Raw genomic sequence first — 27,728 nt, 5'->3', positions numbered from 1 at the left:
TTTGTTTCCATGGATAACGTTCTTCATCTCTCCAGACTCCTTAGTGCTCCACTCACCCTTTTCCCTTCATTTATTCTAATAATAATAATAGCCAGAGGGCTGAGGAGATTTTGAGGTGGTCTGGATATCTAGAGAGGAAGGAACAAAACAGGATGACTTGGAGGGTGTATAAATCTGTGGTGGAGGAAAGGCAGGATAGGGGTTGTCCTAGGAAAGGTTGGAAGGAGGGGGCAAAGAAAGCTTAATGTGCAGGAGCTTAGATATCCAACAGGCATTGGCAAATATGTTAGATAGGACTAAGAGAAGGCAAGTGGTTTTTATGATTTAACATGCTGTTGGAGTGTGAGCAAGGAAACATTTATTATGGGATCTACAAAAAATGGTTAGCACGACTCGAGTCCTGGAGGTGGGAACTACAGTGCCTTAACTTAGAAAGAGGGGTGGAGATACTGCAATTCTGGAGGGGCATCTAGACTACAGTATCAGCATGCCTATGGCAAGACAGTAGTGGGGTGAGTGATGGTGAAAGTGTTCCTTCTTTTCTGGGTCACCCTACCTCAGTGGGAGATGGCAGGTGTAAAAAAAAACAAAAGTTAATAAAAATTACACTGCAGACTTACATCCATGACACAGGCATCCTTGGGCCGCTTGACATTGTCAACAAAACATCCAACAGGAAAGCCGGTGGCACAGAACACACTGCCACCTTCCACTAAGTAACACCAGGTCACAGGCATGTTGTCTGCAAGACACAAAAATTAAGTAGTTTCACCTTGTTGATCCAGTGGCATAGCTAGGATTTTTTGGTACCTAGGGTAAATCATCCCACTGCCATCCCTCTAACCTAAACTTCCCATGTGATGGATATCAACCTTGCACGTGAAAATCTGTTAGTACAGTATTTGGAAACATTTATTTATTCTCGGTAATACATAATATAAATTTCTGATTTTTCGTAGAGGCGTAAAAAAAATATGTGCTTCCATGCAAACAAACTACAGTATATAACTTTTGCTACAGTATGTATTAATTACCATTTATAATTTGCAGCTTATAATTATACCCACGTAAGTGCTTTGTAAATTTATATACATGTACTGTACCTGTTTAGATTTTGTGAGCAAAAGTTATAATATGTTGAGTATTAAGAACATCAAGAAAGAAGGAACATTGCAGCAGCCTTACTGGCACATGCAAGGCAGGTCCAATTCTTCTACCAGCTTAAGCCAATGCCCTACCCTAGTCAGGTCAGGTCACACTCACTTAAGGAAGGAGCACGGCATCTGACCTAGTAGCACAAGCTAGTCAGGTCAAACTCACACCCACTCACACCCACTCATGTATTTATCTAATCTATTTTTAAAACTACACAACGTCTTAGTTTCTATGACGGTACTCGGGAGCTTGTTCCATTCATCCACAACTCTTACCAAACCAGTGCTTTCCTTTATCCTTCCTGAATCTGAATTTTTCAAACTTGAAACCATTGCTGCGAGTCCTGTCTTGGCTAGATATTTTTAGCACGCTATTTACATCCTCTTTATTTATTCCTGTTTTCCATTTATACACCTCAATTATATCCCCCCTAATTCTACGTCTTTCTAGAGAGTGCAGATTCAGGGCCCTCAGTATTAGTCACAATATGTTGTATATTAGTCACAAGACATATGTCTTGCATTAGTCACAATATCTTGTGTATTGGTCACAATATCTTGTGTATTAGTCATAATATGTTGTGTATTCCTAGGTAGTAGGTTGGTAGACAGCAACCGCCCAGGGAGGTACTACCGTCCTGCCAAGTGTAAAACGGAAATCTGTAATTGTTTTACATGATGGTAGGATTGCTGGTGTCTTTTTTCTGTCTCACAGACATGCAAGATTTCAGGTACGTCTTGCTACTTCTTCTTACACTTAGGTCACACTACACATACATGTACAAGCATATATATACATACCCCTCTGGGTTTTCTTCTATTTTCTTTCTAGTTCTTGTTCTCGTCTATTTCCTCTTATCTCCATGGGGAAGTGGAACAGAATTCTTCCTTCGTAAGCCATGCGTGTCGTAAGAGGCGACTAAAATGCCGGGAGCAAGGGGCTAGTAACCCCTTCTCCTGTATAAATTAATAAATTTAAAAAGAGAAACTTTCGTTTTTCTTTTTGAGCCACCCCGCCTCTGTGGGATACAGCCAGTTTGTTGAAAAAACAAAAATGTTGTGTATTAGTCACAAATAAAGCGTTGTTATATTTTCATAATAATTTATCAGTGTTAAGAAATTTGATCAAATTATGAAGAAAATAATAGCTATTAACTTTCAAATTTTCAGACTGTCCTGTCTTTTCAAGTATAAATCATACACAAATGTTTCCATTTAATATTTCTCTTTGCTTTAACCCTTTGAGGGTCGACAGGCCCTCTCCGAGACTCGTTCTTAGGGTCGGCCAAATTTAAAAAAAAAAAAATTCTTATGAAAAGATAGAGAATCTTTTCCCGATCATAATGACACCAAAAGTATGAAATTTGATGGAAAACTTACGGAATTATGCTCTTGCGAAGTTAGCGGTCTCGGCGATGTTTACGCATCGGCGATTTTGACCAGTTTGAGCCCCATTTTCGGCCAATTCCACTGTACTAGTTGACAAAACAAAAAACATGAATATTTCGCTAGAACTCCATTTTTTCTATCAAATGAGTGCAAGAAACCACCCATTTACCGATTTCAACTGTCCAATACAGTGGTCAGAATTTAGCAATTTTGCCAATTTCACACAAATTTCAAAAGATGCCAATTTCCGAACAGGGTCCAGAATAAACAAGAAAGACATTCCTGGCACGAAAATGACATTTCCTCTGTTCATTAGTCACGTCTCAAGGCCCCTCTTACATTCTTTTGCTTTCCACTTTGAATTTTTATTCTCACAAAAAATAGAAGATTTACCGTTATGCAGACTACTGCATTAGTGTAAAAAATTATATTAATAATATTGGCGCACTTGCGAAAGAATATTAGACTCACCAGTTAACGTGTATTGGACGCTTGGCATGATTTGTTTACTTTTGAACTTCGGTAAAAATCGAACATTTCTGCTGCTTTGAGCTCAATTTCAAGGTACTTTTCGTTGTAAAACCAGTCAAAATCATCTCAATTTCTGTAATATGTCTTCCATTCTATAAAATGAGACCAAGAAAACTAGAATACAGCAATAAATACCATACGAAAATACAGTGCAAAGTCGCTGTTTTAGTCCCAAAAAACGGTCAAAGTTTTTTTTTCCTCATTATGCACTGTGTGCTGCAGGATTTTTTTATACTGTGCACACTGACCACATAGACCCATTCTTTCATATGTAGGCCTATCAGCTTTCTCCCACTAGATTTGAGGGCGCTAGAATTTAGGCATACTAGTACATCAAAAACCCTGGGTCGTAAGCCGTACTAGTACGGCCGAAACCCTCAAAGGGTTAAACTACTAAACTATAATTGCAACAGTTAGCTCATGCATGTATAATACTCTCAATGTGGCTTGATACTGTTGGTATCCAAGTACCATTATTGCACTGGAAGTAAAAGAAATTTAAAATAGACATTATTTCTCTACATTTGTTTAGTTGGTCACAAATTACTCTTCTTAAACAGTTTCACCAATATTCGAAACTGACAGTTTTTTTACTATATGGCTGCAAACTCTTTGATATTATTAGCAGGAGCATCAAGCAACTTTTTTCAGGGGATCCATCACTTTTCTGATCTTTCTTATAGTGGCAGCCGTCTTAGAGCTCCATTTGTTATCAGACATGAACACCAACGAAAGTGAGTGCTTGTCACAGGGGACAAAACCTGCCATTAGGTTCAGATCTAAAATTAACTTCTGAACACCCAAATCAACACCAGCCACTGATGATTGATTATCATATGACTGACCTCTAGTCTTCTAAATTTGCAATAACTAATAATGAAGGAACACTGTTGCAGCCCTATTGGCCCATATTTACCAGGTCCTTTACAAATCCAGCCATTCCCTCGTGTGTACTTGTCCAGCCTATTCCTATAGTTACCCAAGAAGCTAGCTTCAGTAAACCTAATAACCAATCTTAGGCTGCTCCCAGTCAAATACAATCCTTCTCACTTACCATATATATATGTCTAACCTAACCTATTTTTTAAAGATTTATCTAGCTCTAGTTTGTTTGGTAATTCCTCTTTAACTGCCTTCACAACAAAGATACCCAAGTGTTGTATGTGGGTCTTTTTCATCTACCTTTTGGTTTTGTAAGCAATTAAAATATGAAATGGTCAATGCCAGTTAAGTCCTTAAACTAAACTAATCTGCACACTGCCATAACAACAGACTGGAGTGAGAGATATGAGAGGAATGTAAAATAAACCCAGTGAGGAGCAGGGGTGTGGTAAGGACAATAAGGGAACACTATATAAACATCCAGGGTCCCAGACTATTCAACATCTTACCAGGAGATATCAGAAACATGGCTCAAACAAGTGTAGAAGCTTTCAAGAAGAAACTGGACAAGTATCTTCACCAGGTACCAGATCAACCAGGCTGTGATGGATATGCGAGGCAGTGGGCCTCCAGCAGCAAAAGCCTGGTTGACCAGGCAAGCGCCAGACAAGCCTGGTCCATGGCCGGGCTCCAAGAGTAGCGAAACTCTCGAAATGTATATTAAAGGAAAGCTACATAACCACCTGCAGGTTATGTAGTTCAACTAAGCTACATAACCACCTGTAGGTTATGTAGTCCAACTAAGCTATGTAACCACCTGCAGGGTGTGTGTAGTTCAACTAAGCTATGTAACCACCTGCAGGATGTGTAGCTCAACTAAGCTACTTAACTATCTGCAAGTTATGTAGTCCAACTAAGCAGGATTGTTTGTTTTGTTAGCTAATGCCACTCATGCATTTCACTATACAATTTTCCCGTAACTGTCATTAAGGAAGAATTTTATTGTGCCTTAAATTCCTTGTCCTCTTGGTTGTTGACATAGAAACATTTGAAGATGGTTATGCATCTAATGAGCAGAAGATAGCTCTGAGTTGCCTGCTTATGTTTTATCAGCTGATGAATGTGGGTTGTCTCTTGAGGTTAATAAGAGCCACTACAGCATATGCTGTATTGAGCCATAGTCAGCAACCAGCTTTCCTTAGACTGTGGTACTCTCCGAACAGTAATGTTTCAAAAATAGTTTTTACAATGCACACATTGTCAAAAACAGCATAATAATATTTACTGAAAAAAAATGTTAGCAATGCTCAACTGAAAATGTGCTATCAAAGCATGTGCTGAGATAATTTACTGAATATACTGCCCATCACACCCGGTTGGTATGCCAGACATACATTTACAACTAGATACAGCAGTAGAAAATATAATTATAACAACATACCAACTATCCAGTGGTGGTAATAGTTGAGGTTCATGGCTTTCTTAAGGTCACTAAGGTAATGCACTTGATCTTTATTGGAGGGGTCATAATTCTTGGTGCACACTGATACACACTTCTGAGAGTTCAAGAATTCAATCTGGAAAAAGAAAATAGAGATGTGGAATTCTGAATCCGACACTGAGACAAAAATACCAATGAGGATATACATAAACAGCAGCTAATATTGTTTGTAGAGCTAATTTATTACACCCATCACTTTTTTTTTTAACACACTGACCATCCTCCATTGAGTAGGGTGACCTGAATAACAGAAAATATATTCACCATCATTCATTCAATCACTGTCTTGCCAGAAGAGTGCTGAAATCACAGTTCAGGTGACCCTAAGAACTACAACCTTCCCCCTCCTCCAGAGAACAGGCAATGTACTTCCCACCTCCACCCATCTTTCAGAGCACAGGCACTGTACTTCCCACCACCATCCATCCTTCAGAGCATAGGCACTGTACTTCCCACCACCATCCATCCTTCAGAGCACAGGCACTGTACTTCCCACCACCATCCATCCTTCAGAGCACAGGCACTGTACTTCCCACCACCATCCATCCTTCAGAGCACAGGCACTGTACTTCCCACCTGCAGGACTCAAGTCTGGATAACCAGTTACCCTGAATCCCTGTGAAAACAGTTACCTGCTCATACTCCAACAGCACATTAAAACCATTTGTCTCCATGCACTCCTATCTAACTTATTCACACATGACTGTTGGGTTGTCTGAATAAATTGCTGTAATGCAGATAAGAAAGAATTATTAAAATTATACATAAAGAGGGAAGTACTGGCACTAAGCAAAATTAAAGGTGGAAGAATTGCAGTAGTGTGTGTAAATGAGGTTATATCAGCTAAATAAGGGGTAGGAGTAATACAAAATAATCAACTACGGAAGAAGAAAAGGGGGGAATAGGTGATGTGAGCGCACTTCTGGCAAGACAGTGATTGAATGAATGGTGAATGTGTTTTCCTCTTAGCATCCCCTGGCCTTGGCAGATGGATGTTGAGGTACAAAAAAAAAAAAAAATAGAAGCACAAATATTAGAAGATGGTGAGGGGTTACAAAATGTATAATCAAAGGGTAGAGGAGAAGGGTGTTGAGGTGGTTTGTGCACTTAGAAAGGTTGGAGCTAGGGAGGAGAGAATTCATACAGGTCATCCAACTGAAGGGTTGGAAGGAGAGAATAAAGAAGGTTTTGAGTGCTAAGGGCTTGAACATCTGACAGGCATGAGTAAGCATGTTAAATCAGAGTAAAGACAGGGGATTCTTAGGGTTCAACATGCTGTTAGAGTGCAAACAAGGTAACAGTTTAACGCTAAATTAGCAGTCACACAGAGCTAAGTCAGTAGAATCAGTGTTGGTCCCACAGACCTACACAATACATAGTATGTAATGTAGAGCTACTGAGCCATACAATGTGTGTGGTATGATATAATGTAAAAAATTCATGTACACTGCTTCAACATTCTCAGTGGCAGATACCATATAAACAAGATTTGGAATACATTCAAAAAACTTTTATACCCGATATGAACATGTATATTTTGCACACATTACTCCATGGCACAGACTCCTAAATTATACATTATTAATGTATTCTAATTAACCGTTTACCTGTTTATAAATGATGTACAACAGAGTACAGTACAATAAAGTACAGAACAAAGTGCAGCACAATGAAGTACAGTACAATAAAGTACATTAGGGCCCCTACTTAGAAACACATGAGCTATACCAATCTAAACATACAAACAAGGTCCAGAAGGTACTCTAATGAGTCACACTTTAGAGAAGAAACTTACGACAATGTTCTGATCTGTGTTGGATCATGACCAAGTCACAACTGTTGCCACTTGACAATCGTCCAGGAGAGACCAAAACATCATCAGGAGTTTAAGTTTAAGTGAGTTTTAGTACCGTGACTTTACTTTTTAAATTTTTTATTATTATCACACTGGCCGATTCCCACCAAGGCAGGGTGGCCCGAAAAAGAAAAACTTTCACCATCATTCACTCCATCACTGTCTTGCCAGAAGGGTGCTTTACACTACAGTTTTTAAACTGCAACATTAACAACCCTCCTTCAGAGTGCAGGCACTGTACTTCCCATCTCCAGGACTCAAGTCCGGCCTGCCGGTTTCCCTGAATCCCTTCATAAATGTTACTTTGCTCACACTCCAACAGCACGTCAAGTATTAAAAACCATTTGTCTCCATTCACTCCTATCAAACACGCTCATGCATGCCTGCTGGAAGTCCAAGCCCCTCGCACACAAAACCTCCTTTACCCCCTCCCTCCAACCTTTCCTAGGCCGACCCCTACCCCGCCTTCCTTCCACTACAGACTGATACACTCTTGAAGTCATTCTGTTTCGCTCCATTCTCTCTACATGTCCGAACCACCTCAACAACCCTTCCTCAGCCCTCTGGACAACAGTTTTGGTAATCCCGCACCTCCTCCTAACTTCCAAACTACGAATTCTCTGCATTATATTCACACCACACATTGCCCTCAGACATGACATCTCCACTGCCTCCAGCCTTCTCCTCGGTGCAACATTCATCACCCACGCTTCACACCCATATAAGAGTGTTGGTAAAACTATACTCTCATACATTCCCCTCTTTGCCTCCAAGGACTTTTTAAATTGTACAAAAAAAAAAATAACTGCTTTATGAATGCTAATCTGCAGTTAAAAACACATGTAACAATCATCCTCTGAACTATCATTAGGATAAATAGTTCAGTTATAAATACAGTGGAACCTCGAGTTTCGGCTGTCCTGATTATTGGCCGCTTCGAGTTTCGACCACTTTTTTCGGCTAAATATTGTCCGAGTTTCGGCCTGTGCCCTGTGATTCGGCCGGTGTACCAGACCTGTCCGCCTGCCCGCGCAGGCATCGTGAGCCAGTCTAGCTTTATTTATCCTTGAGTGAACATTACCCTGCACACTCATCCAAACATTTCACAATAAATTCATTGTGTTTAGTGCTTGTTTACTGATTGTGACTGTGAAATAAGCCACTATGGGCTCAAAGAAACTTCATAGTGGTAAAGAAAGTGTGAAATTCAATGGAAATGAAGGAAGAATTTGTAACAAAGTACCAATCATTGAATTGCCTTCAGCAATTCAATGATTTGTATGATACTAAAGCAGCACGAGTTGATAAAAGCTATAGCACCAGCCAGCAATAAAGTGTAGTATTAACAGTGTAGCAAGTAAGTTAAGCGATTAAGCGATAGAAAAATGACAACACAAAACTTAACTCCTTCATTGTTGTTCGAGGTATGTCGGAAGACTGAAAAGACCGCTGCCTGTCCTGCCTCTGCTGCTGCTTATGCTTATGCTCTCAGTAGCCCTTATACACCCAACAACAACACAACACCAGTCGTGACATGCGTAATGTATCTTATTCATTCTAGAGTAATATATCATGTTTCTATGTTATTAATATTGTTTATTATGTCATATTAGATTAATTGTGATAGATAAATAAGCCATAGTGTTGATATTAGTGTCATACTGAAAGACTATTTTGTCCTGCCTCCAAACAAACTCTCCTGCCTCTCTCATATGCCAAGAAGTATCTTCAATAAAGGTAAAACTGATTTAAATGTTAATTTATCCATTAAAATTAGTGCTTTATATTTATTTCTCATTGTTTTCTGTTTGTAAATCTATAGAATTTATTCTTTAAAAAAATTAATTATTTGTTAATCCATTCCACCCAAAAATATTTTTGGGTGGAATGGATTAACTGGATTTATATTATTTCTTATAGGAAATATTGCTTCGACTTCAGGCAGTTTTAACTTTGGGCCTAGCTCTTGGAACGGATTACGGCCGAAACTCAGGGTTCCACTAAGATCTACGCGAAGTGAAACACTGGAAATGCAATGTGTCCATGAGTTAAGAGCCTTACTGAACAGGGAAAAACATTATTAATCGTTCATTTATAAACCAAGGTTACTAGCAATGTTATATTTAAAGGTATTTTACACCAAGACTGCACAAAGTCATACATACGGTGCAACACTGTACATGAGGTACTCACCTTACAGGGAGAGGGTTGAATGTACTCTCCAATTATACACAAGGGACTCACCTTGTAGGGAGAGGGTTGAATGCGCTCTCCAAACATCACCTGTCCCAGGTTCTCAACAACTGTCTCACTGTTCTCCTCTGCTTTACAGAAGTCAAAACTGAGTAAGACAAAAATTAAACATTAACAATTGCAGTAGAATAGTATATATAGTACATGTAGGATAAAAATATCATAATGAGAGAGAGAGAGAGGGGGGGGGGACAGGAGGTGGTGCATTTCCTTCTTAAATCGCTTGACCAAGAGAAGGCTGTGGGCCCAGACAAGTTGAGCCCAAGATTGTTGAGAAGATGTGCAGACCAGCTAGCAGCACCTCTAACTCGCATCTTTCAGCACTGCCTAGTACAGTGTAAATGGCCCTCTCTATGGAAAGAGGCAAATGTAGTCCCTGCTCACAAAAAGAAGAGCAGAGCAGAAATCAGTAGCTACAGACCAGTGTCACTCTTGTCAATCACTGGTAAGATCCTTGAGACAATAATCTCAAGACAAATGACAGAGTTTTTTGACTACCACTCACTACTTTGTGATCGTCAATATGGCTTCAGGAAAGGTTACTCTGCTGCTGATCTGTTGTTAAACCTCTCCACTAAGTGGCACCAGTCACTGGATGAATCCAAAGTCAGCTGTGTGGTAGCACTGGACATTGCTGGTGCTTTCGACCGGGTGTGGCACCATGGCCTCTTAGCAAAACTTCAAGCACTGAGAATTGCAGGCTCTACGCTATGTCTCCTCAGTGATTACCTTCATGGTAGATCTCTAAGTGTAGTTCTCAATGGAATGGAATCAGCAAGACATCCTACTGGGGCAAGTGTTCCACAAGGAAGCGTGCTGGGTCCATTGTTATGGAATGTCTACTTCAACGACCTTCTTCATCTCATCCCAGAATCACATGCATACGCAGACGACTGTACACTGACATTCACTTATCCAAGAGAAGAAATGCCAGCTGCTCTAAGCTACATCAATCACCAGCTGAGAGCTATATCAGCTTGGGGAAATAGATGGCAAGTAACATTTGCACCTGAGAAAACGCAAATGATGATCGTCTATAGGCACCATGATGGTAATGCTGGTGCAGTAGTAAGGATGAATGGGAGGATGTTGGCACCTGGAGAAGAAGTTGATATCCTTGGGGTGAAATTTGACTCCAAACTAACCATGAAGAACCATGTTGTAAATCTTGCAAACAAGGCAGCCAGGAAGCTTACAGCACTTCGCCGTATCTCCCATCTGCTTGACAGTAGGGGTTGCAAGATCCTGTACGAGGCACAAGTACGCTCACACCTTGAGTATGCTCCACTTTCTTGGTTTGCCTGGGAATCCTTAACCTATAAATAGCTTGTCAATAAAGCTAGGGATCCTTAACCTTGTCAAACCCTGTGTGAAAAAAAAAGAGAAAGAGAAAGAAAGAGAGAGAGAGAGAAAGAGAAGGAGAGAAAGAGAGAGAAAGAGAGAGAGAGAGAGAGAGAGTCTGGAACACATTCGTACAGCATAATGATGTCAATGAAATAAAGTCAGTTGATCAAATGAAAATGCTGGCCCACAGATGGCTCCAACTTCATCCTGTTCCCTACTTGTATGTCTCATAACAATAAAAATGCTTTCAAATGAGCTGATGTAGGTAACAGCTCTTAGCTTGACAATAAAGTTAGGAATCCTTAACCTGTAAATAGCTTGTCAACAAAGCTAGGGATCCTTAACCTTGTCAAACCCTGTGTAAAAAAAAAAAAGACAGGTATGTATAATGTCACCATGGTTGTTTAATATATTTATAGATGGGGTTGTAAAAGAAGTAAATGCTAGTGTGTTGGGGAGAGGGGTGGGATTAAATTATGGGGAATCAAATACAAATGAGAATTGACACAGTTACTTTTTGTTGAGGAGGACAATGGAAGAAGTGAATGTTTTCAGATATGTGGGAGTTGACGTGTCAGTGGATGGATGTATGAAGGATGAGGTTAACCATAGAATTGATGAAGGAAAAAGGTGAGTGGTGCATTGAGGTATATGTGGAGACAAAAAACATTATCTATGGAGGAAAAGAAGGGAATGTACGAAAGTATAGTGGTACCAACACTATATGAGTGTGAAGCTTGAGTTGTAAATGCTGCAGCAAGGAGGCAGTTGGAGGTGGTAGAGATGTCCTGTCTAAGGGCAATGTGTGGTGTAAATATTATGCAGAGAATTCAGAGTGTGGAAATTAGAAGGTGTGGAGGTAATAAAAGTATTAGTCAGAGGGCAGAAGAGGGGTTGTTGAGGTGGTTTGGTCATTTAGAGAGTATGGATGAAAGTAGATTGACATGGAGAGTGTATAAATTTGTAGGGGAAGGAAGGTGGGGTAAGGGTCATCATCAAAAAGGTTGGAGGGAGGGGGTAAAGTAGGTTTTGTGGGCAAGGGGCTTGGACTACCAGCAAGCATGCGTGAGTGTGTTAGATAGGAGTGAATGGAGACATGGTATTTGGGACCTGACAAGTTGTTGGAGTGTGAGCAGGGTAATATTTAGTGAAGGGATTCAAGGAAACCGGTTATTTTTATATAGCTGGACTTGAGTACTGGAAATGGGAAGTACAATGCCTGCACTTTAAAGGAGGGGTTTGGGATAGTGGCAGTTCGGAGGGATATGTTATATACCTTTATATATGCCTCTAAACTGTTGTATTCTGAGCATCTCTGAAAAAAACGGTGATTGTGTGTGAGTGAGGTGAGTGTTGAATGATGATGAAAGTATTTTCTTCTTGGGTATTTTCTTTCTTTTTGGGTCACCCTGCCTCGGTGGGAGACGGCCGACTTGTTAACCCTTTCAGGGTCCAAGGCCCAAATCTGGAGTCACGCACCAGTGTCCAAGAATTTTCAAAAAAAAAATTTGTTATTTTTTCTTATGAAATCGTAGAGAATCTTTTTGTGAAGGTAATAAAACAAAAAGTACGAAATTTGGTGGAAAATTGACGAAATTATGCTCTCGCGAATTTTGAAGTGTCAGCGATATTTACGAATCGGCGATTTTGCCGACTTTGACTCCCATTTTAGGCCAATTACATTATTCCAATCAACCAAATTCTTAGCTATTTCACTAGTATTACTTCTATTCTATCGATTGAGCACAAGAAATCGCCAAGTCAACTGTTTCAACTACAAAATAAAGTGATCAGAAATTGTTAATTTGGCCAATTTAACACAAAGTTCAAAATATTCCAATTTCAAAATAGGGTCCAGAATGAACAATGTAGGCATTCCTGGCACTAAACTAACATTTCCTCTCTTCATTAGTTATGTTTTGAGGCTTTACAAATAAATTCCATTTTGATTTTTTATTCACATAATGAATTTTTATTCACACCAAAAAATAGAAGATTTACCGTTTTGCAATACTGTAATAATTGAATATCATCACCATATTTGTGAATGTATATTAGACCCACCAGCTGACGTGTATTAGACGTGTGAGGTCGTTTGTTTACTCTTGAATATCGGCAAAAATTTAACATTTCCGCTACTTTGAGCTCAGTTTCAAGCCATTTCCAGTGCTAAAACCAATCAAAATCATCTCTATTTCTGTAATATGTCTTCCATTCTATCAAATGAGACCAAGAAATCGCAAATACAGCTATAAAAAACATACGAAAAAACACTGCAAAGTTGCTATTTTAATCGAAAAATCATGATTTCATTTTTTTTCTCTCATTATACACAGTGTGCTGCAGGATCTGTTTTATGTGGTGCACACATACCACATAGATGTATTCTCTCATATCTAGGCCCAAATGTACCACTCACAGTTTATCAGAGTGAGCTGAGCTCATGGCGTAGATCTACGGTTTGGACCCTGAACGTAAAGCCGTAGATCTACGGGACGGACCCTGAAAGGGTTAAAAAAAATTATATATACATGTATATATATATATATATATATATATATATATATATATATATATATATATATATATATATATATATATATATGTTAATGCAAGATTTCAGGTACGTCTTGCTACTTCTACTTACACTTAGGTCACACTACACATACATGTACAAGCACATATATACACACCCCTCTGGGTTTTCTTCTATTTTCTTTCTAGTTCTTATTCTTGTTTATTTCCTCTTATCTCCATGGGGAAGTGGAACAGAATTCTTCCTCCGTAAGCCATGCGTGTTGTAAGAGGCGACTAAAATGCCGGGAGCAAGGGGCTAGTAACCTCTTCTCCTGTATATATTACTAAATGTAAAAGGAGAAACTTTCGTTTTTCCTTTTGGGCCACCCCGCCTTGGTGGGATACAGCCGGTGTGTTGAAAGGAAAAAATATATATGTTAAAAGCAGGTGGGGATATAGTTTTGGAGTGGTTGGTGCAATTATTTAATAAATGTATGGAAGAGGGTAAGGTACCTAGGGATTGGCAGAGAGCATGCATAGTTCCTTTGTATAAAGGCAAAGGGGATAAAAGAGAGTGCAAAAATTATAGGGGGATAAGTCTGCTGAGTATACCTGGTAAAGTGTATGGTAGAGTTATTATTGAAAGAATTAAGAGTAAGATGGAGAATAGGATAGCAGATGAACAAGGAGGCTTTAGGAAAGGTAGGGGGTGTGTGGACCAGGTGTTTACAGTGAAACATATAAGTGAACAGTATTTAGATAAGGCTAAAGAGGTCTTTGTGGCATTTATGGATTTGGAAAAGGCGTATGACAGGGTGGATAGGGGGGCAATGTGGCAGATGTTGCAAGTGTATGGTGTAGGAGGTAGGTTACTGAAATCAGTGAAGAGTTTTTATGAGGATAGTGAGGCTCAAGTTAGAGTATGTAGGAAAGAGGGAAATTATTTCCCAGTAAAAGTAGGCCTTAGACAAGGATGTGTGATGTCACCGTGGTTGTTTAATATATTTATAGATGGGGTTGTAAGAGAAGTAAATGCGAGGGTCTTGGCAAGAGGCCTGGAGTTAAAAGATAAAGAATCACACACAAAGTGGGAGTTGTCACAGCTGCTCTTTGCTGATGACACTGTGCTCTTGGGAGATTCTGAAGAGAAGTTGCAGAGATTGGTGGATGAATTTGGTAGGGTGTGCAAAAGAAGAAAATTAAAGGTGAATACAGGAAAGAGTAAGGTTATGAGGATAACAAAAAGATTAGGTGATGAAAGATTGAATATCAGATTGGAGGGAGAGAGTATGGAGGAGGTGAATGTATTCAGATATTTGGGAGTGGACGTGCCAGTGGATGGGTCTATGAAAGATGAGGTGAATCATAGAATTGATGAGGGGAAAAGAGTGAGTGGTGCACTTAGGAATCTGTGGAGACAAAGAACTTTGTCCTTGGAGGCAAAGAGGGGAATGTATGAGAGTATAGTTTTACCAACGCTCTTATATGGGTGTGAAGCATGGGTGATGAATGTTGCAGCGAGGAGAAGGCTGGAGGCAGTGGAGATGTCATGTCTGAGAGCAATGTGTGGTGTGAATATAATGCAGAGAATTCGTAGTTTGGAAGTTAGGAGGAGGTGCGGGATTACCAAAACTGTTGTCCAGAGGGCTGAGGAAGGGTTGTTGAGGTGGTTCGGACATGTAGAGAGAATGGAGCGAAACAGAATGACTTCAAGAGTGTATCAGTCTGTAATGGAAGGAAGACGGGGTAGGGGTCAGCCTAGGAAAGGTTGGAGAGAGGGGGTAAAGGAGGTTTTGTGTGCGAGGGGCTTGGACTTCCAGCAGGCATGCGTGAGCGTGTTTGATAGGAGTGAATGGAGACAAATGGTTTTTAATACTTGACGTGCTGTTGGAGTGTGAGCAAAGTAACATTTATGAAGGGGTTCAGGGAAACCAGCAGGCCGGACTTGAGTCCTGGAGATGGGAGGTACAGTGCCTGCACTCTGAAGGAGGGGTGTTAATGTTGCAGTTTAAAAACTGTAGTGTAAAGCACCCTTCTGGCAAGACAGTGATGGAGTGAATGATGGTGAAAGTTTTTCTTTTTCGGGCCACCCTGCCTTGGTGGGAATCGGCCAGTGTGATAACAAAAAAAAAATATAGATATATATATACATATATATATATATATACATATATATATACATATATATATATATACATATATATATATATACATATATATATTGATTGATTGATTGGGAGATGTTTAGTGAGTGTTTAGGAAGTTTTGCACCAAGTGAGATAGTAAGTGTGCTAGGGAACCTGAATGCCAAAGTGGTAGGCAAGTTTGGGGTGCTAGGGGTAAATGATAATAGGGGGGCCTTTGAACTTTGTACAGAAAGAGGTTTGGTAATAGATAATACATATTTCAAGAAAAAACAGGATAAATATGTATAAAAGATATGACAGAGGGTATAATGGCAGTAGTTTGTTAGACTATTTATAAGTAGATAAAAGGTTGATGGGTAGACTTCAGGATGTGCATATTTACTAAGGGGCAACTTGTATATCATTTTTTAGTTGTTGCTACAATAAGACTAAAATGTAGATTGGGTACAAGGAGAATGGTAATCAGAAATTAAGAGAGGTTTTTATAAACTAAAGGAGGATGTGATTAGGGTAGATATAAGTAACTATTGGTAGAAAGACAGGCTAGTGAGAGTATAGGCAATGAGGTTGAAGAGGTATGGGGCAGATTTAAGAATGCAGTGTTAGAATGTTCAGCAGAAGTTTGTGGATATAGGAGAGTGGGTACAGGAGGAAAGAGGAGCGATTGGTGGAGAGAGTAAGAGAGTAGTAAGAGAAAGAAAGTATGATTATGAGAGGTTTTTTCGAAGTAGAAGTGATATAAGGAGGGAGGAGTATATGGAGAGAAAAAGAGAGGTTAAGAGAGTAGTGAAGGAGAGCAAATGAGTGGGTGAAATGCTGTCAACAAATTTTGCCAAGAACAAAAAGTTGAAGAGAATATTGCTAACAACATATTATTTAGGTAGAAGTCACCCTATGTACTTGCACGCTGACAGGGCTGCTGGTGTGATGATTTAATGTAAATCAGATATCAAAGATGGCTCTCATCTTAAAACAGTGGTTACAAGCACTGAGATACTCTTACATTAGTCAAGGGCAGGAAAGTGAATCAGACAACATTTAAATATCATTAAACATAAAACAGGCTTGTGTGAGCATGTTAAATAGGGGTGAGTAGAAGCAAATGCTTTTTATAATTTGACATCAGTGTGTGAGCAAGGCAACATCTATGAAGGGATTCAGGGAAGTAACTAGCTAGCCAAACTTGAGGCATGGAGGTGCTAGTACAATGCATGCATTCTAAAAGGGGGTAGGGATGTGGCATTTTGGAGGTTAGGTTAAGTTGGTGATCCCTAGCTACTTACATATTTTGCATAGCAACAAGAGTAGACTATTATATAAGAAAATAAAAACTGCCTCTGGGAGAACATACATTGTATAAACGATGCACTGTACTTACTGGTCATACTCATAAGGAATGACTGACTCTTCGGAGTTAAGACGATTAACGTAAAGTGGCACATTTGACTGAAAAGAAAGATGTAATACTGTAGTATAATACATTATAGTTATTATATATCAGATATTATCTGCACAAATATTGTGCTTGAAACATGCAAACTGCATTGTTATGTAACAGTTTTCCTTTCTGCTTTATTTCCTAGTAATGCTGTATCTACTCTACAGAACCATAATTAAAAATGCCTGTGCAAATTCACCCTTCACTGTCTTTGATGACGAGCTACATTATTGAAGCCGGTGTCACTGAAATAAATCTACTTGTAAAGTCTAGCAACTTCAAATTCGGCACACATGGTTTGGTAGGTCAAGGCATGAGAACAGGTTGGTGCAATCAGTGTGCACTAATACAAAAAAATTATGGCTGCTGAAATTCATCATGGGAATGCTATATTAGTTTACTACTGACCTCCATGCCATGCTGATGAAATAATCTCACTCCTTGGCTAGTTACACTCCTATATTTCGAATATTATATTATGAATATAACTAATACTGTATGCCATAAAATTTTTACAATGATTCATTCATTAGTTTATAGTCTAGGCTATCATAAAGCAATCGTATCGATTACACTAAGCTGCCATAAAGCAATCATGCTGTAGCTTCATTATCAATGCATGAACCATTATATACCTGTAAATAAATATGAATTTCTTTTTCACATTATCTTTTCATTTTTGATGTCTAGTATTAGTAATACATATAACATTTACAGCATTTTATATAAGACAGTGATTCCCAAAGTGGGCAGTACTGGCCTTCCTGGGGGCAGTGGAAAGATCTGTGGAAGAATTTGCAGTCAGCCTAATACCAAGAAAGAGGTGTGTTTGTAAGTGTGTGTGGGGGGGGGGGGAGGTTGCTAGGGATGTGGTCAGGGAGCCAAGGGGAAGGTAGCCTGAAAAAGTTTGATAACCACTGATATAAGACAATATTGATGTAGGTACTGACAAACAGATGATTCATCTTGTAAACAGATCATGTAAACTTGCATCATTTGTTTACAAGATGAAAATACATTTAGAGTACATCACTGTAAATGTATTTTCTCTTCCATATGATTTTCTTAATATTTTCTTTTCTCTAGCTTACCTAAGTGTAAGAATAGAGAATATAATACATATTACACAAAATATGTACAGTATTATATAGGTAGTAGGCTGGTAGACAGCAACCGCCAAGGGAGGTACTACCATCCTGCCAAGTGAGTGTAAAACAAAAGCCTGCAATTGTTTTACATGATGGTAGGATTGCTGGTGTCCTTTTTTCTGTCTTATGAACATGCAAGATTTCAGGTATGTCTTGCTACTTCTACTTACACTTAGGTCACACTACACATACATGTACAGTGGACCCCCGCATAACGATTACCTCCGAATGCGACCAATTATGTAAGTGTATTTGTGTAAGTGCGTTTGTACGTGTATGTTTGGGGGTCTGAAATGGACTAATCTACTTCACAATATTCCTTATGGGAATAAATTCGGTCAGTACTGGCACCTGAACATACTTATGGAGTGAAAAAATATCGTTAACCGGGGGTCAACTGTACAAGCACATATATACACACCCCTCTGGGTTTTCTTCTATTTTCTTTCTGGTTCTTATTCTTGTTTATTTCCTCTTATCTCCATGGAAAGTGGAACAGAATTCTTCCTCCGTAAGCCATGCGTGTTGTAAGAGGCGACTAAAATGCTGGGAGCAAGGGGCTAGTAACCTCTTCTCCTGTATATATTACTAAATATAAAAAGAGAAAGTTTCGTTTTTCCTTTTGGGCCACCACGCTTCAGTGGGATACGGCCGGTGTGTTGAAAGAAAGAATGTACAGTATTAATCAATTGTTTATGTTATTGGTAAAGCTTCAGCCCAACAGTAAGTAACATATCAGCAGTTAAATTTTTAGGGAGTCAAAAGTTGTATGCAGATTTTTGACTGTGCAGGAGGTCAGCGCCCTTAATCCCTGTGTTGTTCAAGGGTCCACTGTACATATATATGTATGTTTATGAAGCAACATTAAGTGAAATGTATGGAGTACCCCATACATCAATGGCAGCTCAGCAGTTGTTTGACAGTGTCTCAGACTGTAACATCATAGATACCGACATATTGTAGATAAACAAAATTTAATGGACCCAGATTTAATGAACAAAGTCTGTGCCCAGACAATATTCAGAAGCAACAGATGAAGTCTGATAAATCCAGAATTATCCAATATTCTTACAGTTCACTCAATACCTGTTCATTCTGCTGGCTGAATTCATTTCAGATTTAACAGACTAAGTCCTTTAAGTCTATAAATTGTCTGCTATTGTTAGGATCATGGACAATCTCATAATTCAGATTTAATGAACAATCAGGTTTAAAGGACACCCCCTTCTTCTCCACTATTAGTTTGTGAAATATAGGGTTCACTATAGTAGTGCACAAATTGGGAACATTATTTAAACATTGTTTTGCCTGAACAAGGCTCAACCCAGGGCAGGTTGAGACTCAGGGGTGTCCCCCGTCACACCTGGGGGTGTCCCCCATCACACCCGGGGTGCCCCCCGTCACACCCGAGTGTTTCCCCCGTCACACCCAGGGTGTCCCCCATCACACCCGGGTGTGTCCCCCGTCACACCCAGGTGTGTCCCCTGCCACACCCAGGTGTGTCCTCTGCCACACCCAGGTGTGTCCCCCATCACACCCAGGTGTGTCCCCTGTCATACCCAGGTGTGTCCCCCGTCACACCCAGGTGTGTCCCCCGTCACACCCAGGTGTGTCCCCCGTCACACCCAGGTGTGTCCCCCGTCACACCCAGGTGTGTCCCCCGTCACACCCAGGTGTGTCCCCCGTCATACCCAGGCGTGTTTCCCAAGACTTTCTGCCACATAATACGTGCCTTGAGGCTCAGTGGTTGCACCTTAGGCTCACAACCAAGGAACCCAGGTACAACCCAGGGTCGAGTGGAAAAGCTTGGAGTATTTACTTACATCAATTCCTACACAAGAGGTGCCTTGCTGCAGAGAATTAAAACTACCCTCCCTTTCCTTGAATCAAACCCAATCGTCTTGTATTCCCCTGGAAAAGGTGACTGATTGCTACCAACATAGGGACCTCAACATGAATGTAATAAAAATAATTAAATAATCAACTGAGAAATTATTAATGAGGATTAATTGAACTCTAAGAAACTATAGTGTAGAAAGAATAAGATGGCACAATACCATGAGTAAAACAATACACAAATAACCCACACATAGACAAATTTATATGTAATAACGTTTTGATCAAAAACATTATTGCAAGTTTCAGTCTTGTATGTGCTTTTTATTAGTGTATTATTTGGATTATCCTAGGTTAATAGTCCTCCAAGTTAATAACCCTTCAGGGTAATAACCCTCCAGGTTATTATGAATATTAAGGCTTTATAATGCATAAATTCCTATAAAATATACCCATGGTGCCAGACCATCAACCCTGATGCCACACCACCAACCTTGGTGCCACACTATCAACCCTGATGCCACAACAACCCTGATGCCACAACAACCCTGATGCCACAACAACCCTAGTGCCACACCAACCCTGGTGCCACACCATCAACCCTAGTGCCACACCATCAACCCTAGTGCCACACCATCAACCCTAGTGCCACACCAACAATGGTGCCACACTATCAACCCTAGTGCCACACCAACAATGGTGCCACACCATCAACCCTAGTACCACACCATCAACCCTGGTGCCACACCATCAACCCTGGTGCCACACCATCAACCCTGGTGCCACACCATCAACCCTGGTGCCACACCATCAACCCCGGTGCCACACCAACCCTAGTGCCACACCATCAACCCTGGTGCCACACCATCAACCCTGGTGCCACACCATCAACCCTGGTGCCACACCATCAACCCTGGTGCCACACCATCAACCCTAGTGCCACACCATCAACCCTAGTGCCACACCAACCCTAGTGCCACACCATCAACCCTGGTGCCACACCATCAACCCTAGTGCCACACCATCAACCCTAGTGCCACACCATCAACCCTAGTGCCACACCATCAACCCTGGTGCCACACCAACCCTAGTGCCACACCATCAACCCTAGTGCCACACCAACCCTAGTACCACACCATCAACCCTGGTGCCACACCATCAACCCTGGTACCACACCATCAACCCTAGTGCCACACCATCAACCCTAGTGCCACACCATCAACCCTAGTGCCACACCATCAATCCTAGTGCCACACCATCAACCCTAGTGCCACACCATCAACCCTAGTACCACACCATCAACCCTGGTGCCACACCATCAACCTTAGTACCACACCATCAACCCTGGTACCACACCATCAACCATGGGGCCACACCATCAACCCTGGTGCCACACCATCAACCCTGGTGCCACACCATCAACCCTAGTGCCACACCATCAACCCTAGTGCCACACCAACCCTAGTGCCACACCATCAACCCTAGTACCACACCATCAACCCTGGTGCCACACCATCAACCCTAGTGCCACACCATCAACCCTAGTGCCACACCATCAACCCTAGTGCCACACCATCAGCCCTAGTGCCACACCATCAACCCTAGTACCACACCATCAACCCTAGTGCCACACCATCAACCCTAGTGCCACACCATCAACCCTAGTACCACACCATCAACCCTAGTGCCACACCATCAACCCTAGTGCCACACCATCAACCCTGGTGCCACACCATCAACCCTGGTGCCACACCATCAACCCTAGTGCCACACCATCAACCCTAGTGCCACACCATCAACCCTAGTACCACACCATCAACCCTAGTGCCACACCATCAACCCTAGTGCCACACCATCAGCCCTAGTGCCACACCATCAACCCTAGTGCCACACCATCAACCCTAGTGCCACATCATCAACCCTAGTACCACACCATCAACCCTAGTGCCACACCAACAACCCTAGTACCACACCATCAACCCTAGTACCACACCATCAACCCTGGTGCCACACCATCAACCCTAGTGCCACACCATCAACCCTGGTGCCACACCATCAACCCTAGTACCACACCATCAACCCTAGTGCCACACCATCAACCCTAGTGCCACACCATCAACCCTGGTGCCACACCATCAACCCTGGTGCCACACCATCAACTCTTGTGCCACACCAACAATGGTGCCACACTCAACCCTAGTGCTACACCAACCCTAGTGCCACACCATCAACCCTAGTACCACACCATCAACCCTGGTACCTGCTGCACCCCCAGACCTCCTCTACAGCTTGGCACTAACCTGGCACTTAGCCTCCTCGTCGTTGCCCTTCTTACAGTAGTTGACTGGTGCCAGGCCGGGCAGGTAGAAGCACTGCACCACAACCACCACTAAACACAAGAGTGTCGCCCTCAGCATGTCTCTAGTGCTGCTGGTACCTCTAGAGTGCCTCACTCCACGATGGTAGTGCCTCACAGGGTGTGTGAGAGAGCCAGGGCAGCTAGAGGGTCAGTAATAAGAGAGAGACAGTGTTGTGTTATCACTGACACGTCCACTGAGGCAGCCTGGGTAACAGTGTTGCCACAACCACACCTTACCGCAACACTCTTATTTACACCTCTCATCTCATTAAAAAAAATACAAGTGCATTGATCTCCTCCCTTCATCCTCTGTGTCAAAGTCTTTTTCACTACTTGCCATGTGTGTATATTTTTTTTACCCTCTAAAACTGGCAAAAACAATGTTTGTTCAATATCAACAAGTTTGGCAATACTACGAGGAAAGCATATACGCAACGTAGACTGTTTGTTCGTATGACTCGTTGATGGTTTTGTCTTCATCCTTAATTTTCAGCTAACTCTATGCACTTCTATAACAATCCAATACACTTATAATTAAAATTGAGCCTTATATATTTTTATACAATTCAAAAATCTTGCTACCGTTGCCAAAACTCGCTAATATATCGTCTGCAACATTCCAGGTCGTAGGTTTAGAACACTCTACACGTTAACAACTTGGCCTAGGAAGAGTCAGGCGATCCTCTCTCGCTCTTTTCCCTTACTTCGGCTCTTGATCCAGTGGACTGGAGCTACTCTCCTCTTCCTCGGATCATGCATAATTACCTCATTCTCCAGGCGTTATATAACCCTGTTAGTTTAATGCTTCCCAGTAAAAAGAAAAAAATGTCTCGCTCTTTCTATTACAATGTATGTGTCAGACTGTTGCTTAATAATATATCTGACAGCAACTTCATAATATATCTAACATCAACTCGGTGTCCCATGGCCTGGTAGGCAAAGCTCTTGCCTACCGGCAAGGGCGAAAACATCGGTCGTGTTTCCTTACCCTGGTTGTCCCGTTCACCCAGCAAGCAGGTTTAGGTACCTGGGTGTTAGTCGACTGGTGTGGGTCGCATCCTGGGGTACAAGATTTAAAAAGACCACAAAGTCACACTAACAAAAAGGAAAACTCGAGGAAATAAAAACTGGATTGGAGTATAAAACAAATTCTAACCACACACAATAGAGCGAAAATCTAATGTAAAGGACCTGGGAGTGATAATGTCAGGGAATCTCACTTTCAACGATCACAATTTCTCAACCACAGGAACCCCACAGGGAGGTGTGCTCAGTCCCACACTGTTCAATATTCTAATTAATGCATTACTTAATGCTATGCCTAGTCAGCCCCATAATTATGTGATTAGTTTTGCTGATGATATAATGATTCACACCACCGGATTCTCCAACACCCAAAACATTCTTAATCATGTACTAGCCTCGTGTCAGGACCTGGGGTTGATAATCTCTACTGATAAAACAAAGATACTCAATAGGCGTCCTCCTCGACAGAGAGGCACAGTTCGTCAGATCCAATTGCATGATGGGTCTCTTCTAGAATATGTAAGCAGATACAGGTATCTAGGCTTTGAGGTTCCACTACTTGGACCTGTTGTAACAAGACTTTGTCGCCAATACAAAGAACGACTAAGAGCACTTAGAGTTGTGGCAGGGCTTCACCCCAGGTATGGTGCTAATGTTAAAATTGTGAAAATGATGTATCTTGCTTATATTAGATCATTGGTTGATTATGCTGCGCCACTACTTGCTCTTGTGTCTGACTGGAAGCTTGGAGGGCTGGAAAAACTGCAGAACGAAGCAATGAGGATCATCCTAGGATGCCCTCGTACTGCCAAAATTTTAAATATGCAAAAAGAACTTGATATTCCAAGCATCAGAGATCGTGTTACTGAAAGAAATATCCTAATTGGGGTTAATATGCTCAGGCAAGCTCATTCAAACCCCTGCACAGAAGCCCTCCAAACTTTCCTCAGCACTGGTGAACACTCCTCCAGATGGATCGAAAAGACTGGAACCGACCTCCGCATGAATCAGATACATGATCTATGTCAAGTAAGGCAACAGCGGCACTTCTCCGCTCCATGGAATATTACCCCATTCCAAACTACCATTCCTCCATTTCCCCCCAAACTACTTCTTAAATCACAACCAAAACTTCGCCTTGAAGCCAAACATGAGGCCTTAAGCTGTATTGATAACTTAGTCACACAGCACACACTCTCGCAAATTATTTACGTTGATGGTTCTGTTCACCAATCCACTGGTGCAGCTGGTAGTGCTGCTGTTGTCGTACAGAGTGATGGCTCTCTTAAAGAAATTGGAGCACGCATCAATAATTGGGCCTCTACCCTTCAGACAGAACTGTTTGCCATACTCCTTGCACTGAAATGCATCTATGTATCAAAGATTGACAGTTTAATTGTAACTGATTCTCTGTCATCCATAAATGCTCTCAACTCATTAAGCATAAATTGTGGCATGCTTGTGTCAGAAGCCAGACACAGGTATGGTAGGATTGTGGACAGTGGAGTCAGAGTGCACATGCTGTGGATTCCATCTCACATTGGTCTTCAGATGCATGATAGAACTGATAAATTGGCTAAGCTGTATGCTTTCAAAGAGGGAGTAGATTACAATCTTGGCTTGTCAGGTAGTAGTTTGAGAACAATAATACGAAAAGAACTTCAGCTGAATTTTATGGACTTAAGGCTCAGGGAGATTGACACCAGTGAGTCCATCTATCATCATTCTATCATGCAGGAGGAGCCACATGTCTATGGTGCATCCAACAAAATAAGCAGACTCTTGGATGTCACTACCGCCCGGCTCCGGCTGGGTTACAAGTATCTTTGGCAGGTTAAATCACCACCACCAGATGTAGACCAAACGAAATGTAAACTTTGCCAGATGGATTATTGTCACACCCTGCGTCATTATGTACTGGAGTGCGATAAAATTAATGAATTTAGAAACAACTCACTCAGAAGTGTTCAAGAAATGGCTAAGTATTTTATCCACAGTGGTATATTACAGACCATTCTGGAGAAATACCCTGACTTTGCTAGCTGTAAATAAAGCATTACCACATGTGTGCATGTGTGTGTGTGTGTGTGTGTGTGTGTGTGTGTGTGTGTGTGTGTGTGTGTGTGTGTGAGTATGAGTGTGTGTGTGTATGAGTGTGAGTGTGTGTATGAGTGTGTGTGAGTATGAGTGTGTGTGCGTGTGTGTATGAGTTTGTGTGTGTGTGTGTGTGTGTGTGTGTTTATGTGTGTGTGTGTATGAATTTGTATGTGTGTGTGTGTGTGTGTGTGTGTGTGTGAGAGAGAGAGAGACTCAGCAATCAACATTTGCACCAATAACTCACTACAGTTGTGACCGGGTGTGGAAGTGTGAATTGCTCATTACTCTAAAATTTGTTCATGATTGCAGCCATGTATAAACGTAAGTAACCATTCTTACAGTATTCATTACCTTTGTAACTTGTGAGTTCATTACCTTTGTAACTTGTGAGTTCATTACCTTGTACCTAGTTCAGCCATCAAAACTTTGGAGCCCGGTCCCTGGACCCATTGTGTACCTCTGTAATCTGTAAATACCTTTGTAACTTGTAATGATTGTGACTAGACCTACCTGGAGTTCATTACCTTTGTAAATTGTGAGTTCATTACCTTTGTAAATTGTGAGTTCATTGCCTCTGTAGCTTGCTCAGCTATCAAAACTTTGAGGCCCAGTCCCTGGACCCATTATGTACCTCTGTAATCTTTTGACTACCGCCCACAGGATGGGTATGGGGTGCATAATAAACATATTAAACTAACTAACTAAACATCTGCTAAGAAATGATAACTTGGATAGTGAGAACCTTCAAAACTAGGGATGCCAAACCATTGATAATTCTCTTCAAACCGCTTGTTCTCTTCATGCTGGAATATTGCTGAACACTAACAAGGCAGGCGAAATTGCAGACCTGGAGAATATAGAGAGAACTTTCACTGCACGTATAAGTACAATACAGCACCTAAATTACTGGGAATGGTTGAAGTCTCGTAAACTGTACCCCTTGGAACGCAGGCGATAAAGATACATGATACCTGGAAAATCCTAGAGGAACTAGTCCCAAATCTGCACACGGAATCACTCTCTTCGAAAGGCGGTGAAACATCATCCAGTGAAACGCAGGGGCGCCATTACTACGCTAAGAGACAACACGGCTGTCTTCAAGAGGGAGCCGGACAGGCACCTAAAGTCAGTTCTCGGCCAACCAGGCTGTGGTTCGTGTGTCGGTTTTCGTGAGGCCGGCAGGAACAGCCTGGTTGATCAGTCCCTAATCCACCGCGAGGCCTGGTCATGGACCGAGCCGCAGGGGCGTTGATCCCCGGCTCCGTTCCTGAGGCTTCTGTATATTCCAAGCATTCAGAAGCCCTAGGAACGGATCCGACACTCTTACTGTCAAACAATAAGGAGTCACAATATCGTGAATGGAATAATACACAAATAACCCGACTTGAACCATTAACTAGCCACACTAATTGTGCCACTAGATAACGTCCCAAGTCTGACCGAAACGTCGTCAAAAATTTCAGTCTCCTATGTGCAGGTTATTTGTGTACTGCTGTCTCGCTTTCACAGCAGACACAACCCAGTCAAAGTTTCCCGTCATAGGTCACAGACCGGGCCGCGGGGGCGTTGACCCCCGGAACTCTCTCCAGGTAAACTCCAGGTAATAGTTGCAATATGAAGCCAAACTGAGTTTTAAAATCACTTTAGCAGAAGACACAGAAAAAACTGCATATAGATATTAAGGAAGTGTTTCAGTAGGCAAGACTGTCATCCTCACCAACAGTACGGTGGCTAATGATACAGTTCCTTCTGTAAAGTTATTTGGCAATAAAAGACGTAAGCACGTGTTAGAAACAGTGAATAATGAAACGTTTCGACACTAGAAGGTCGTCAGTTTTAATACAGTCGGCAAGAAAAATTTAGAAAATATATAATGCTATTACTTAGGTAAATAAGGACGTACACTGAATAATGAATATCAAAATGGCATACAGTACCGACAGGATGATAGGTAAGACACATGGGCAACTGCTGTCCATGTGTCTTACCTGCCATCCTGTCGGTATTGTATACCATTTTGATATTCACTCTGTCAGACACTGCAACACAATGGTATCTTGGTACAGAAAATACCTTGGACAACTTTTTCAAGTGAGAACTGTTGGATCCGAGAAGGGCGTGCCCTCTCAGTGACTACATTCTCTCTTCTACAACCCTGCACCTCTCCTTCCGACAGTATATAAGTCTCCACACTGTCTCTTGTAAGTAAGTAAGTAAGTAAGTAAGTAAATTTATTCAGGTATACACAATA

The 27,728-nt window shown here is 41.3% G+C and overlaps 1 protein-coding gene across 1 annotated transcript in view; it reads right to left on the bottom strand.

Annotated features, from left to right (window-relative positions):
- TM9SF2 (transmembrane 9 superfamily protein member 2) overlaps positions 1–22,555 on the bottom strand; it is an 80,546-nt gene extending 57,991 nt beyond the window's left edge. The window contains exons 1-5 of the mRNA XM_070083940.1: positions 22,296–22,555; positions 16,952–17,019; positions 9,557–9,653; positions 5,398–5,533; positions 621–742 (exon numbers count right to left, since the gene is read on the bottom strand). Of these exons, the coding sequence (XP_069940041.1) occupies positions 621–742; positions 5,398–5,533; positions 9,557–9,653; positions 16,952–17,019; positions 22,296–22,412 (540 nt within the window). The 5' untranslated portion in view covers positions 22,413–22,555. The remainder of the gene's footprint in view (positions 1–620; positions 743–5,397; positions 5,534–9,556; positions 9,654–16,951; positions 17,020–22,295) is intronic.
- Positions 22,556–27,728: the final 5,173 nt, after the last annotated feature.

The sequence above is a fragment of the Cherax quadricarinatus genome, chromosome 11, assembly GCF_038502225.1.
Source record: "Cherax quadricarinatus isolate ZL_2023a chromosome 11, ASM3850222v1, whole genome shotgun sequence".
NCBI lineage: Eukaryota > Metazoa > Arthropoda > Malacostraca > Decapoda > Parastacidae > Cherax > Cherax quadricarinatus.
The sequence above is the reverse complement of the archived record's forward strand: the minus strand, read 5'-3'. Positions and strand labels throughout refer to the sequence as shown.